This window comes from Sciurus vulgaris, assembly GCF_902686455.1.
Source record: "Sciurus vulgaris genome assembly, chromosome: 3".
In the NCBI taxonomy this organism is placed as follows: Eukaryota; Metazoa; Chordata; class Mammalia; order Rodentia; family Sciuridae; genus Sciurus; species Sciurus vulgaris.
In genome coordinates this window covers 73,732,748-73,748,079 of record NC_136463.1, presented here as the reverse complement: position 1 = coordinate 73,748,079, position 15,332 = coordinate 73,732,748, and the positions used below count along the sequence as shown (strand labels likewise).

Below are 15,332 nucleotides of genomic sequence, written 5' to 3'. Positions count from 1 at the left end.
TTTGTTTTTGTTTTTTTGCTACCAGGGATTGAACCCAGAGGCACTTAACCACTGAGCGACATCCCCAACCCCTTTTATATTTTATTTAGAGACAAGGACAGGGACAGGATCTTGCCAATTTGCTGAGCCTGGCTTTGAACTCATGATTCTCCTACCTCAGCCTCCCAAGCTGCTGGGATTACAGGCATGTACCACCACACCCAGCTGAAAAACAATGCTTTTTAGAACTGCAGTGATAGATGAAGTAGATGAAAAACTCTATTATGTAAAAATTAAAAACCTTAAAAATCATGGAATTTTTAAAAGCTGATCAACAAAGTGGCAAGATTTAAAGCAAGGTTGAAAGAGAGCTTTTTAAAATAAATTTAGGGGACAAAGTATATAGGCTAGTGGTAGAATGGTTATCCGAGTTCCATCCCCAGCACCAAAGAACTAGAATGTCCTTCCCCAACTTCTCCACCTGATGGATTTCTAGACTTTGCCCTCAATGAAAAGTCTCAACTCCTGAGTATTTGTTAGGCTTTCCACCTGTCTCTATAATGTACCATGTCTGTAATTAGTTGGGTAAATATATATTGAACACTTATTTTTCAGATTTACTGCTCATAACAAGAAGCTGAAAAAAATCTACTCACATATCCCCATAGGCTTCAGTAGGGTTTTTTGTTGGTAGTGTTTTTGCAGAATTGAGGAATTCCCACATGCTGGGCACTCTACCACTGAGTTAACCACTTTTTTTTTTTTTTTTTTTTAATTTTGAGACAGGGTCTCACCTAGTTGCTGAGGCTGGACTTGATTTTGCAATCCTCCTGACCAAGCCTCCTGAGTCACTGAGATTACAGGCATGTACCACCTCACCTGACAAAACTATTTTGACTTTTAAAACCAACTTTGTTCTTTCCCCACTTTCCTCTTAGGATCACGAGTTCATATACAAAGTGTCAGAAAGAAAAAAATTTTAACTGTGAAGAAAACACAAATATTTCCCTTCAGAAAAATCATAGCTACAATGTTTGGCTATTAGCATATACTACTTGCCTCAGGTTCAGTGACTTCACTGCAGTGGCTCAGGAAGGGTCTTATTGCCTCCATCCAAATCAACCCCATCACAGAACACCTGTTGCTAAATAGCAAGTGAGAGGTTGAAATGGATGCCCCATAAGAGAAAAAGACTTCAAAGAGTTCAGACCTTCAAGTCTTATCTATGAAAGAAAATATTATTTTTTTCTGTGCTGGAATGGCATCCAGGGCCTTTCACATGCATGGTGAGTGCTCTACCACTGAGCTACATCTCTACCCCTCCAATTTCTCTCGAGACAAGGTCTTGCTACATTGCCTAAGTTGGTCTTGAACTCCTGCATTTAAGTGGTCCTCCTGCCTTTGCCTCCCAAGTGGTTGGAAATACAGGTGTGTGTCAGTGCCCAACTGAAGAAAAAAATTTTAACTCGGTGACAAATGAGTTCTGTGGGCTGCTACTTATCCATATTCTGTAATACCGCCCAAGGAAAAAGAGGCAAAATATCTGTCTATCTCCAGGCTAAAGAGCACACCTCATGGCACAGTTACACCCAGGTGTAACTACTTCCCATGAAATGCCTCCTCCATGTTTCCTGGATTAGGCACAAGGATGGCAAGGCTCTCACAGTTATTAACACTCACACCCTTCCTTTAATAATTTGAAACAATGATATTGGTCTGGCTTAATTCTTCCTTTTGCATCTAGGTAAGACTGTTCTTTCCCTACAGAAGTCTTCTATGTTCTACTTTAGTTTCAAAAACTACAAACACAAAATTTCAAAATATGAAATGTTATGAATAAAAATGTGGGGTCCAAAATCACAGTATGAGATAGTCAACAGTGTGGCTTATATAACACCCCACCCTCACCCTTCCCAGCAGCAAGCTTAGGCAGTCACTACAAGGCTGCTTTAAGATTACATGGTCATTATGGTCTAACAGTCAAATTTGAAACAGCAACCTAAACCCACACCAAGATAGGCTGTCCTCTTCATGAAATCCAAATGTCTTCTCCAATAGTTCTGTGCAAGGCAGACCCAGCCCCTGAGAGGGTGGTGTTGTGCTGGAACATGGTTCTCCCAAGAAGCTGAGTGAAGTTTGGAGATTAATATTGAAAACTGCGCTTTGTCTGGATATCATCAAGAATCTGCTGCAGTTCCTCATCTTCAAACCGCCCCTCTAGGCTGCAAGAGAACCAAAAAACACGACTGCCTTAGCAACTGACAATTTCCCCACTCGTATTTGAGGCATGCTCATCTCCCAGCATTTATCTATATCTCCTGTACCTTTACCTTTCAACTGTATTTCTTTTCTACTTTTCCTTGTGAGAACATTATAACATATTTTGAATACATAAAAGATACATATAAGGGCCTTAACAATTAACCCTATTTGACTTATCTTTCCTAACTATAACAGAACAATTGAGGGTCCAACCCAATACTTCTCCCTTTCCTTCCCCAGAAATAATCACTGTCCTAAATTTGGCATTTATCATTCCCACATATTTTTACTGTACATATACTACATGTATCCATAAGTGATATAGAACATAAGTTTTCAAAGTTTATGTTTTTAAACTTTATTACTTAAAAAAAATTTTTTTTTTTTTCCTGGTCCTGGTAATTAAGCTCCCACTCTATCAATGAACTACACAGTCCTGGTTTTAGACTTTGTAAGAAATAGTACTGGGTCAGGCATGGTGGTGCATGTCTATAATCTCAGCAAGTTGGGAGGCTGAGGTAAGAGGACTGCAATTCAAGGCCATTCTCAGCAGCTTAGTGAGACCCTAGACAACTTAGCAAGAACCTGTCTCAAAGCATAAAAAAAAAAAAAAAATGGATGGCATGTATTTTCTTGCATTGTGCATTGCAACTAACAAGCCAGGGCATCAACATACATTAGGTATGTGTACTATTCTAAAAACCACAAACTTAAGAATAATAAATTATCAATATGCTTTAGCATTTGCTAATTTTACTATATTCTTGTTTTGTATTTTTAGGGAAGTTATAAGATTATAAATTCAATATGAATAACGTTTAAAACCACATGTTATTTGGGGCTGGGAATATAGCTCAGTTGATAGAGTGCTTGCCTTGCATGCACAAGGCCATGAGTTCAATCCCCAGCATTGCAAAAACAAAAACAAAAACATATTCTATGACAAAGGGTCTTAAACTTAAGATGGCCAAAGCACTGGTATATTTGCTATAAATATTTTTAAGAGCTTTGTTTTTCTGATATTAAAAGTTAATAAAGGGGCTGAGGAGATAGCTCAGTCGGTAGAGTGCTTGCCTTGTAAGCACAGGGCCCTGGGTTCGATCCCCAGCACCCAAAAAAAAAAAAAAAAAAGTTAATAAAGACCTGTTTTCATTAACTTGATAAAAAACAAGGGGGGTGGGGGCACCAAAAAAAGAAATGACATCATACTACACATATTCTTCTGCAATTTTTTCTGTCCAAATTCATTCTGGCATGTGTTGATGTTATTTCATGATGTTTTAGTTTTTTTTTCACTGATGTACAATAAACATTGCATGACCATAAAAAGATTCATTTACTCTCTTGTTGACTGATACGTTGTTGTCCAATTTGTGCTATAACCAGCAATAAACACTGGAATACATGTCTCCTAAACTTGAGTGATATATCTTCAGGACATGTACCCAGGAATGGCTTTTTGGGTTAGGGGATACATTCACCTTTAACTTTACTAGACATAGTCAAATTGCTTTCCACAGTAATTGTACTAATCTGCAATATTAGCATCAATATATATGAGTTTCAGCTGTTCCATATTCTTACTTGCACTCTGTGGTATAGAACCATCATTTTCTCATACACTATTAAAAAGGCATTCTCGAGTAGTAGCACAAGCCAGTAATCCCAGCAGCTCAGGAGACTGAGGCAGGAGGATCACAAGTTCAAAAAAAACACTCTCATTCAACGTTGGTGGTTATCTATCCAAATGTTAAATGCATACACCTTTTAGACACAGTGGTTCTATTTGTAGGAATTTATCCAATACACACATAATTCATCTCAACTGGTACTAACCTTGGAATCAGAGCCTTGGACTCCTCAGCAGTCTCTGGGCAAAGGTTGGCCAAACAGGCCAACTCAAACTTATGCAGTTTTTTCTGGAGCAGCAAGCTAATCACAGGAAGGGAAAACAAAACCAACAAAAAAGAATGATCAACAGAAAAAAGGAAGATCACACATGGCTTTATGTGTGCAAAGCCTATGCTCAACTAGTACCCTATATCTCCAAACCTCATTTTTCTGTTTTTGAATATAAACTTGTTCTAGTAAGGCAAATATTGGTGGGCTCCATGGGGAGCTGGTTGCCAAAGGAGCCAATCATGCGATTAGGGGGTTGGAATTTCAGCCCCTCCTACCCTTACTGTCTGAGGGAGAGGAGCTAAAAGTTGAGTTAATCACCAATGCATAATATTGTGACCAATCATGCCTACATAATGAAGCCTCCACAAAAACTAGAAAGAACAGTGTTCAGAGTTTCCATGCTGGTAAATAAGAACATAGCCATGTGCCAAGAGGATATCACCTCTCAACTCCAAGGAGACAGAAGATCCTGTGCTTGGGAACTTTCAGAACCTTGTCCTATGTATTTATCTGACTGTTTAAAAACAGCCTTTGTAATAAATGGATAAACAAAAGTAAACTGACTACCCGAGTTCTATGGGCAGTTTTTAACAAATAAATCTAACTTAAGGAAGGGGTCATGGGAACCACCAAGGAAAACGACATGGATCAGACATTTAAGTCACAACCTGGGACTTGCAACTGACTTCTGAAGGCGGGTGGGCAGTTTTGAGGCATTAAGTCCTTAACCTGTGAGGTCTGACATTCTCCAAGAAGAATGTCAGAATAGAACTGAATAACAGCTGGTATTGAACTGCTTGGTGTGTGGGGAAAAACTCCTCACATATCTGGTGTCAAATGTGTTGAGTGACTAAGTCAATAGGAAAAAAGGATTTGTTTTTTCTTCAGAAACATCCTCAAATGCATACTTCTTTGAGCATCTGATTGATTTCTGTGTGGGTATCCTTTTGTCCTTTGTTCTTTTTATTTATTTTATTTTTGGTACTGGGGATTGACCCCAAGGTCACTTGATCACTGACCTACATCTCTAGTTGAGGTCTGCCTGGAACTTGCAATCCTCCTGCCTTAGTTTCCCAAACTGCTGGGATTATAGGCATATGCCACCATGACCAATAAAATATTACTACCACTCCTTGGTGGTTTCTTTCAGTAATGGAAATTGAACCCTCACCTATGCTAGGCAAGCACTCTACCACTAAGCTACACCCCAGCCCTCAGAGTATGTCTTAGTTTTCTCACCATTTTCTGTATATCAAACATATGAACATCTGCTAGTTTCAATTTTTACTACATTTTTAATTATAATATGCTTAAAATGGAATTACCACAATATATTTAATTACTACTAAATCTTTGGGGTTATCTTTGGTCATTAAAAATAGTTGTAAGGGGTCTGGGGTTCTGGCTCAGTGGTAGGGCACTTGCCTAGCATGTGTAAGACATTAGGTTTGATCCTCAGCACCACTTAAAATTTTTAAAAAAACTAAATAAAGTTAAATAAATAGTTCTTAGGGGTGGACAGTGTAGCTCAGTGGTATTTCTCAATGTTATACCATGTGTTTAACATGCTAGAGACCCTGGGTTCGATCCCCAGCATCCAAAACAAAAGCGGCCAAAGGGGCCAGGCATGGTGGCACATGTCTGTCTTCCCATGACAGAGGTTGAGGCAGAAGAATTCCAAGTTCCAAGCCAGCATCAACAACTTAGGGAGGCCCTAATCAACTTAGTGAGACCCTATCTCAAAACAAAAAAAAAAAGGGGCTGCGGATACGGCTCAGTGGTTAAAGATCCCTGGGTCCAATCCCTAGTACAAAAATAAATTTTAAAAAAATGGCCAAAGGGAATTTTGGTCTTATAAGCAATTAAAACAAAATTGGGGGCGGGGGGGGGGGGGCAGGGCGGTAACTGAGGCCATAGCTCAGTGGCAGAGAGCTTGCCTAGCATGTGTGAGCACTGAGTTCGATCCTTTAGCACCACATAAAAAAAATGAAAACAAATAAAGGCATGCTGTTCATCTACAACTATAAAAAACTAAAAACTAATTTTTTTTTGGCTAGGCACAATGGATTAGGAACCTGAGGCAGGAGGATTGCCAAGTTCAAAAGCAGCCTCAGCAACTTAGTGAGACCTTATCTCGAAATAAAAAACAAAAAGGGCTGGGGAAGTGGTTTAATGGCTCAGAGGTAAAGCACCTCTGGGTTCAATCCCTACTACAAAAAAAGAAAGAAAGAAATTGGGGGGAATGCTGTGGGTCAAACCTAGGGCCTCCCACATGCTAATTAAGTGCTCTGTCATTGAGCTAGATTCCTGGCTTAATTTATAAATTTTTATCAGACATTATTTTATTTACATTAAACTCACTGGTGCCTGGGAAAGGGAGAAGGGGCCTACGAGGTGATGCACATCTGTAATCCCAGCAACCCAGAAGGCTTAGACAGGAAGATCAAGTTGGAGGCCAGCCTCTCAATTTAGCAAGTCCTTAGTAACTTAGCAAGATTCCATTTTAAAAAAATAAATAAATAATAAAAAGGAATGCAAATAGAGGAGACAGAGCTCAGTGGTGAAGCATTCATAGGTTCAATCCCCAATACAGATTTAAAAAGGCAGGAAGGATAGCATTCTACCTGCAGATGTCCAGTGGTCTGGATTAATATAAACATTCTTTTGGCACTCACCTACGGACACTTGCGATGGTCTCTCGATTTTTGAAATGACTGAAACGGGAAGTATAGTTTAAAGTTTTCATGAAGACTCCTGAGAGTTCCTGCTCATCCTCTGCACTCTCATTTTGTTGCTTTCGATGCTCCAGAAGCATATGAACTTCTGAATTTAGAAGAGTCTCGGCTGTTTCAAACTCTATTTGTGAAAAGCATAAATGTCAGCTGAAAATATTCCTCCAAAGTCAGATTATAAATGTCCATTTTGCATTTGAACATTGTCCTATTCTGCAGAAACCCAGGGGCTTTTCTACTCCACATCTTTATTTTTATTCACACTTACCTACTACAGGAACAGTAGAATTCATGATATTAAAATTTAGCTCATTTGGGCTAGACATTTTCTGACACCAAAGAATCTGACCTGAACATGCTATTAAATAGCAACACATCCTTATTCTAATTGGACCACTTACTGATTTAAAATCAAAGACCATTAAGAATTATTTCTTGCCAGGCATGGTGGCCCACGCCTGTATTCCCAGTAACTCAGGAGGCTGAGACAGGAGGATGCAAGTTCAAGATCAGCCTCAGTAATTTAGCAAGGCCCTGAGCAACATTTGAAAAAAAAATTATTTCTCTCTAGCCTGTATAAACTCATAATCTTTATAGTTCTAACAATGCTAATATTGTACTCTCAATTTTAGGAACTGTTACATGTTAAGAAGTGCCAACACGGCTAGGGTTATAGCTCAGTGATAGAACACTTACCTAAGGTGTGAGGCACTGGGTTCAATCCTCAGCATCACATAAAAATAAATAAAGTTATTGTGTCTATCTACAACTAAAATTCTATATTAAAAATAAGTAAATGCCAAGGGTCTGGAAACACACATTAACAATGTACCCCAAGTTCTATTTTAGTGCCTGCACAAACCTATTACAAGCAATCTTAAAAAAAAAAAATAGGGCTAAAAAAAAAAATCTATGACTACTTCCTATAATATATAGCAACCATGCTGGGCATAGTGGCACATGCCTATAATCCCAGCAACTCACAAAGCTAAGGCAGTAGAATTCCAAGTTCAAGGCTAGTCTTGGCAACTTAAGAAAGACCATTAGCAACTTAGCAAGACCCTGTCTCAAAAATAAAAACTGTGGATGTACTCAGTGGTAAAGCACCCCTGGGCCCAATCCCCAGAACCAAAGAAATTACACACACACACACACACACACACACACACACACACACACACACACACATACACAGAGCAACCTTTTCCTATATTTTCAGAATAACACTGTTATAAAAATGCTACTATTCCCTTGGAAAAATCATTTGTATAGGACAATATGTTCCTAATACTTATCTCAAAGTATTACAACTGTTTTTTATCTGCCTTTCCCTTTCTTGTGATTTCCTCCAAAACAGGAACCATTTACAAACATGAATTCATGTTTATAATCCCACACCAAGGAAGAGGAAGCAATGGTAAGGAAAATCTATGGAATTTAAAGGTGATTTGGGTATGCTTACTAATAGAGAAATCACTAATACCTCCATCAGAGTTAAGCCTTCCTTCCCATTTCTTTCTTTCTTTTTTTTTTTTTTTTTTTTTTTTGCAGTGCTGACAAGCACTCTACCCTAACCCAACCCCTTCCTTCCCATATCTTAAGTCAGGTTACAGGAGCTTCATTCTCCTTCCCAACAGTGACAGTCCACATGGAGAAAAGGAGAAAACAGTATTTGTATTAGAAAGGCACTTAGTGCTGCCGAATATAAGTACTCAAAAGCTGTTTTTCCACTTGAGGGCAGCAAAGTTTGAAAAAGAAGAACCTCAGGACATAATCTTTTCCAGTCTCTAAACCTATTACAGGAGATATCCCACACTGAATACCTATTATGTACCAGAACTTTACTACTTTTCATCTTCAATCCTCTGAGGTATAAGTTCAGGTGAAGAAACTAATGCTTCAAGCAATTAGGGGAGAAGGCATCAAATATCAGGACTCTAAGACCAAAACTCTGAAGTGAGAGGGACAACTGACAACACTGCCACTACCTGCTCCCTGAAAACAAGAGAAAGCAGCTGGTATTTTATTTTTATTTTCGAATAGGGTCTTACTAGATTGCCATAGCATGGCCTCAAACTTCTGATTCTCCTGTCTCAGCCTCCTCCCCAAGTTGCTATGATTATATGCATTTGCCACTACACCTAGCTCATTACAACTACTAATGACAGTTTCAGACAAGTGGCATTTTTTTATAATTTTGGGGGAGTGCTGGGTTCAGACCCAGGGTCCTGTACATGCTAGGTAATTGTTCTACCACTGAAGTATACCCCGAGCCCATGGATGGTCTTGTGTGTGTTTGTGTATGTGAGTCTGAACCAAGGAGCACTTAACCACTGAGTCATATCCCTAGCCCTTATTTTTATATTTTATTTAGAGATAGGGTCTCACTGAGTTGCTTAGGGCCTCACTAAGTTGTTAAGGCTGCCTTAACCTTCCAAGCTGCTGGGATTACGGTGTGTACCACTTCATCCAGCCATAAATGTTCTTCTTATTCTGCATATTTTTTCACTCTGGTACAAAATGGTTTAGGGGATTTCTTTAGGTGGGGGAGGAAGTGACTAGGGTCATATAATCCCTTTTTGGAAAAAAAAAAAAAAGGCCTATTTCCTAATCAATCGTTACTGCTACTTGTGTATAAATATAGGCAGATTTTATTTGGGGGTAAATATATTTAAGACCTAATACTGAAAATATTCATCTTTGTGATCTTATCTACCCTTACAGTCCCACAGTGAAATATCACATGATTGTTTACATTCTATAGCAATGGTTTCCTTGATTCTCTCTATATATTCTAAAATACATAATAAACATTTTATATGCCTATATCAGCTGAAAAGGTTAACAGTTATTGAGAACTCTGACACTGTTAACTGATAGGAATTAAGAACTAATTATATCTAAGTCAATAAATCATGTGGGCGCTGGGCAGAAAGCTCAGTCGGTAGAGTGCTTGCCTTGCAAGCACAAGGCCCTGGGTTCAATCCCCAGCACCCAAAAATAAATAAATAAATAAATAAAAATAAATCATGTGTATCAGATGCTGAATTAACCAAAACAAATATTTTCAGAATGTAAAAAGAAACCAAATTTTAAAACTAAGTATAAAAAAACCACCTTACCATGAAATTAGGAAACCATCTCCTGTTTAGTTATTGTACCATTAAAAAATAAGCACCTATTTCCATTTCACCAAAAATGTCCATGATTTTATCCCATGGAAAAACTAAACCTCCATTCTATAAAATACAAAATTGGAAGCAACCTGAATGTCTAACTATTGAAAGACAGATTATGGTACAACCAGAAAGAACTGTCTGACCTTTAAAATAAGTAGACAGATCTGGGTGCTGTAGTACACACCTGCAATCCCAGCTACTCAGGAGACTGAGGCAGGAGGATCACAAGTTTGAGGGCTTTGACTCTGTCTCAAAATAAAAAATGATAAGAGCAGGGAATGTAACATAGTGGTAGAGCACTCCTGGATTCAACCCCTGATATCACAAAATAAATATTAAAAAATTAAAATTTCTATAAAGTATGTGGTCTAATTTTGATTATAGAATTCCTGTAGCAATTTTTTTTTTGGCAGTGCTTTGGATTGAACCCAAACCCTAGCACATAGTAGGCAAGGACTCTACAACTGAGCTGCAACCCCATCCCATTTGTGTGGGGGTGAGTGGTATGCTTCTTTCTTTATTTTCTTGTGCAGTGGTAGGGATAGAACTCAGTGCCTCGCATGGTAGACAAGTGCTCTACTACCTGAGTTACACTTATAGCCTCTATGTATGTTTCTGTAAGCATAAAGTTAATATGGAAGAATAAGCACTTAACTATTTACAGTAGGTTCCTCTGCGTGAAAAGTGTATGGAGTTTCACTTTTTATTGTGCATATTAAATTTTTTTTTTTAAGGTACTAGGGATTGAACCCAGGGTCCTTACACATACTAGGCAAGTACACTATCACTGAGTCGCATCTCCAGCCCTAGATGCAATAACTTTTAAGACAAGAGAATACTACTGAAGTGTCTCCCCTATTTACTTTGTATTTTTTAAATTTTTAAACTTTTTACTGTAATATAATTATAGGCTAATTATGATTGTAATATAATTATAATTATAGTACAGATAGTTCTTATGCAGTTAACTTCCCTCAAAGATAATATCTGACATTAAATTCTAGTATAACATGAAATATCAAAACCAGGAAATTGACATCAATGCAATCTTATAGATCCCCTCCATATTTTAGTGAAACTTTGCAAATACTGGCCTGAGTTAAAAAAATGATCTCAAGTATTACCGAAAATAAATCAGGTGTGTATTTGTTCTGGTTGCTTAGCTTTTAAATGTTTTGATGTCTGTCATAAAGCCTTCATACTGCCTCTTAACTGAGAGAAAATGTGCTCTTGAAATGAGTTTCTTCATTTATAGTAATGAATATAAATCCACATTTTAAAGAATTTAAATTTTGTGTTTTCAGTCTGACATCTTGTGCAAAGATTGAGATCTAACAGTTTTCCCGAAGTTCCAAACATCTCAATCTTCTTGTTTTGGTGTTTTGCATGAATGCATGCATCATGCTAACATCTTCAACCAGCCAGTGACTCTGACAGCCTCTGAGAGGTCTGCTCTCAGGAGCAGCGCTGTGTGCAGCATGCTACATGGCGTGTTCCATCATGAACCAGAACCCTCACCACAGTTTGTTCCACACTTTCATTTCCTCGTTTTAAAAACTGGAGCGTTCTTTTATTTTGTGCTTTTACATTTAAAAAGTGTTAGCATGAATCAGTCCTTTACAGTATGGTGCCTACCAAGTACAGTTAACTTAAGCACAGACAAATTTAGTGCTGTAGAGAATGAAAACAGTCAATGTCTTCACCTCATAATTAAAATTAAGAAATGAGATTTTTTTTTAAAGTGGTTTAATCAGCATATTTGTAGAACAAACTTATCTGCTTATTAGGCAAGATAAATCCATCTCTGAAATCTGAAGAAATCCTCAGTGCACACTCTTTCAGTCAATAAACATAAGTTTCTGCTAGATGCTGGGTACATTATGGAGCTTAGGTATTACCTTCTCTGGAGATTTTCTATACTTTTCCCCTTGACTCCCTTCATCCCCGTACCCTGGGGAATTATCAAATTTCGTTTGCTTCTTAACAGATGTTATACCTGTGTCAAGATCTCTTTCCTTTACTGTCTCAGATCAGCATTACCCAAAAGATGAGTTTATCTACTCCATAAAGCGACTGAAGTTTAAGATTCCCAGCTCTTCCTCTGCATGAGCCTCTTGCTAAGACCTGAAAGAAGCCTCAGCACTATGTTTACCTTGAGAAAATGAAAGCTGCTCCTGCATTAGATTTTTTATGTACCAGCCAAATTGTACCAGCTTCAAGCCCCACAGAACATGGCTCTAACCTCGTATAACAGAGAATGGTCACAAATGAATAAAATGCCCCCTTCTTCCCTCAAGCTGCCTACAGCTAAAATATGGGAAATTTCAGGAAGAAGAGCACATTTTCATACAAGAGGGAATGTCTTGCTTTCATCTTTGTGAATGCTTATGTTACCTTAACTAGGAAGATGATAAACCCACAAAACTGAAAAGTAAGCATGTATTGCTAAACAGTATTTTCAGGGTGCTTTCCAGTTTGAAAGAAACATGAAAGGAATTATATTTCCTAAAATCCATGTTTGATACGGTTACATTCAGTAACATTTAGGAACAGAATAAGAAATATATGTGAGTTCTTCATAGTTGGGGGAGAAGATTATGAAACAAAGTGACTTTTGAATGGTTGCAGAGAGAGTTTGGGAATCTCTATGATTATAACAACAGTTTCAACTGTGAAAAGCTGCCTGACAAGCAGGTCCCTGTGTGGGCCTTAGGAAGACTCCTAGACTCTCCAAAAGAGGGATTTCCCCTATGTCCTGTGGATAATAAACAAACAGAAATAGAAACATTGATCTACTATTCATCTGAAGCTCAAATCTAAGATTCTCCACTCATAAGCCTTGTGATTCAGGACAGCTTAATTTGTTAAAGGTTAAATTTTCTGATTTGTAAAAGAAAACCTATAGTATCTTTCCTATTGAAAGGTTAAGAAAACTAAATGTGATCACATGTAGCAACAGAAAAGTCCCAAGGAACAGAAATGTTCACCATGGGTACTGCTAAGGCCCTAATAATGGAGTTATTTATGAGTGATGTCTGCTTACTTTGTGTTTTTTTTGGAACCTGCAAGATACAGTTTTTTAAAACCTTCCTGCAGATTTAGGTTTCTAAATCACAAATAAAGTATATCCCACAACACAGAGGAAGTAACCTAATAGCCAGGTGATTTACTTGTTAGCATCTGATAAGGATTCTCTTCTAGACCAAACTCTAGGTTCCTAAGCCTTCTTCACCTACACTTCCCCTAGTGCTGGGGGTTGAACCCAGGGGCTCTCTACTCATCTACTACATCCCCAGCCCTTATTATTTTGAGACAGGGTCTTGTTAAGTTGCCCAGACTGGCCTCCTACTTTTGATCCTCCTGCCTCAGTCTCCTAAGTCTCTGGGATTGTAAGTATGCATCACCTCATCCAGTTTCTGAGTCTTCTTGACTAAACCTCAACCCCCCTGATAAAGATTTGAACGAAATATTAAAATGGTTTCTAACAGCTCAAGACTGCATTCCTAGGATGACTCTCTTAAGTGTCTGCCTGAGAAAAGTTGAGACTGACAAAAAAAATTGTAGTTTGTTCCAAATAACATCTGAAGATATGGCCCATTTCTGAGTCTCTAGGACAGTAGGAGCCTATGCCAGTTATCAAGGCCAGCAGGGTCTTATAAAGGAACAACCTTCCCTTTCCCATTTTGTGATGTTTCACTTACCTGACTCTGTGCTCATCCCCTTTCTATTCCTTCACTCTCCCTTTAAAAAGGACAAGAAGTTCTGTACAATCTTTACAGGTTTCTCTACTGCAATATTACGGATTAAAACCTATTCAGGACTAAGTATGTAGCTCAGTGATGAGAGCACTTGGCCAGTACTCGAGAACCTGGGTTCAATCCCCAGCATCACAAAATAAATAAGTAAACAAAAACAGTAAAAGAAAAAAAATCCGTCTTGACCACTTAATGTACGGCTTTATCTCCCAGCACTCTGGAGGATGTTAACAGATAAAGTAACTACTTAACGTTCGGTGGCGCACGTCTGTAATCCCATAACTCAGGAGGCCGTGACAGAAGGATCGCAAGTTCGAGGCCAGCCTCAGCCAATTTAGCGAGGCCCTGTCTCAAAATAAAGCATTAAAAAGGGCCGGGGACGTGGCTTAGTGGTTGAGCGCTCTTGGGTTCAATACCTGGTACCCCTCCCTCCCACAAAAAAGGTAAGAGGCCGCCAGAAAGAGCGAAGTTGACTGCCAAGGACTCCAAGGATCGGGGAGTGGCCCTCTCCACAAGCCATTATGCAAAAGACAGACCAGGGTCCAACTGTGCTGGCGGGGGAACGGTCCTCAAGGGTCGGCGTCCCAGTTCGTTGCTTCACGTCGCGCGGGAAACCAACCCCCACAGCTTGCTGAGGCATCTTGAACAAAGCTGAGAACCCCAGGCCTTCAGCGACCACGTGAAGTGGCGGGAAGAATCAAGCGGCCCCGTGCCTCACCTTTGGGAAAGATAAGCTGTGAAGCGTCCTCTTCCACGTCGCCCGCCCGCGGATCACTGCCGCCGGCCGCCATCGCCGAACCGCATACTACCACAGACTGTCGGAAACGGAAGCGTGGAGCTGCCGGCTTCCGCCTCGGAAAGGGTGGGGCACGGGTGAGGCCTGGAGTGGGCGGGGCCGGAAAGGCAACTGACAGAGGCGGCGAGGCCGGGACCCACCCGGGCGCGAAGAGCACATCAGGGCCGGATACTGGAGGTTCTTGGCCAGTGGAGGGTCGTCCTGCGCCGGCTGGCGTCCAGGGAAACTGCCTTTTTCTTCTACAGTACTCTTGCCTCACATCCTGGGATGGATCATTAGGCTTCCAGGAAAGGATTAGGTGAGGTGCAAGAATGCGCTAAGCGACTGACCTAAGGAACTGACTGATGGAAAGCTGGATAGGTGATTCCGAAAGCATACGGTGGAATTTCTTTGTGACTTCAGCATTTTAAAAATTTAATTGATTTCTTATAATCTGATATTTCTGAACGTACGGACAGTAATATTGAGAAGGCTTTATCACATCTTTTGGAACATTTGGATGGTAAGTGGGAAATTAAGCAAATGAAAAATGATGCTGTTTTCAACTCCAGAGAAAACAGAAGGTTGTTCAATAAGGGGAAAACATCATAGCCCACTACTTAGCTCTTTAGCGAACAATATTTGGATAGTCATAATGAAAACTGCTGACTTAATAAAAAATTAAGGTATTATCAGACAAGAATGGATATTCCTTTAATTTGTAAATATAATCGTTTTTACAAAATTA

At 39.3% G+C, this 15,332-nt stretch overlaps 1 protein-coding gene across 2 annotated transcripts; it reads right to left on the bottom strand.

Annotated features, from left to right (window-relative positions):
• Window positions 1-1,656: 1,656 nt before the first annotated feature.
• POLR2D (RNA polymerase II subunit D) lies at window positions 1,657-14,678 on the bottom strand. Of its 2 annotated transcripts, XM_079130539.1 has the most exons (4): window positions 14,528-14,678; window positions 6,819-6,999; window positions 4,078-4,173; window positions 1,657-2,201 (listed from the first exon to the last, which is right to left on the bottom strand). In XM_079130539.1, the coding sequence occupies exons 1-4, from the start codon at window positions 14,598-14,600 to the stop codon at window positions 2,123-2,125; spliced, it is 429 nt and encodes a 142-aa protein (XP_078986665.1). In that variant the 5' UTR covers window positions 14,601-14,678; the 3' UTR covers window positions 1,657-2,122. The 2 variants fall into 2 exon arrangements, with proteins under 2 accessions (XP_078986665.1, XP_078986666.1); XM_079130540.1 differs by lacking the exon at window positions 4,078-4,173.
• Between the last annotated feature and the right edge of the window lie 654 nt (window positions 14,679-15,332).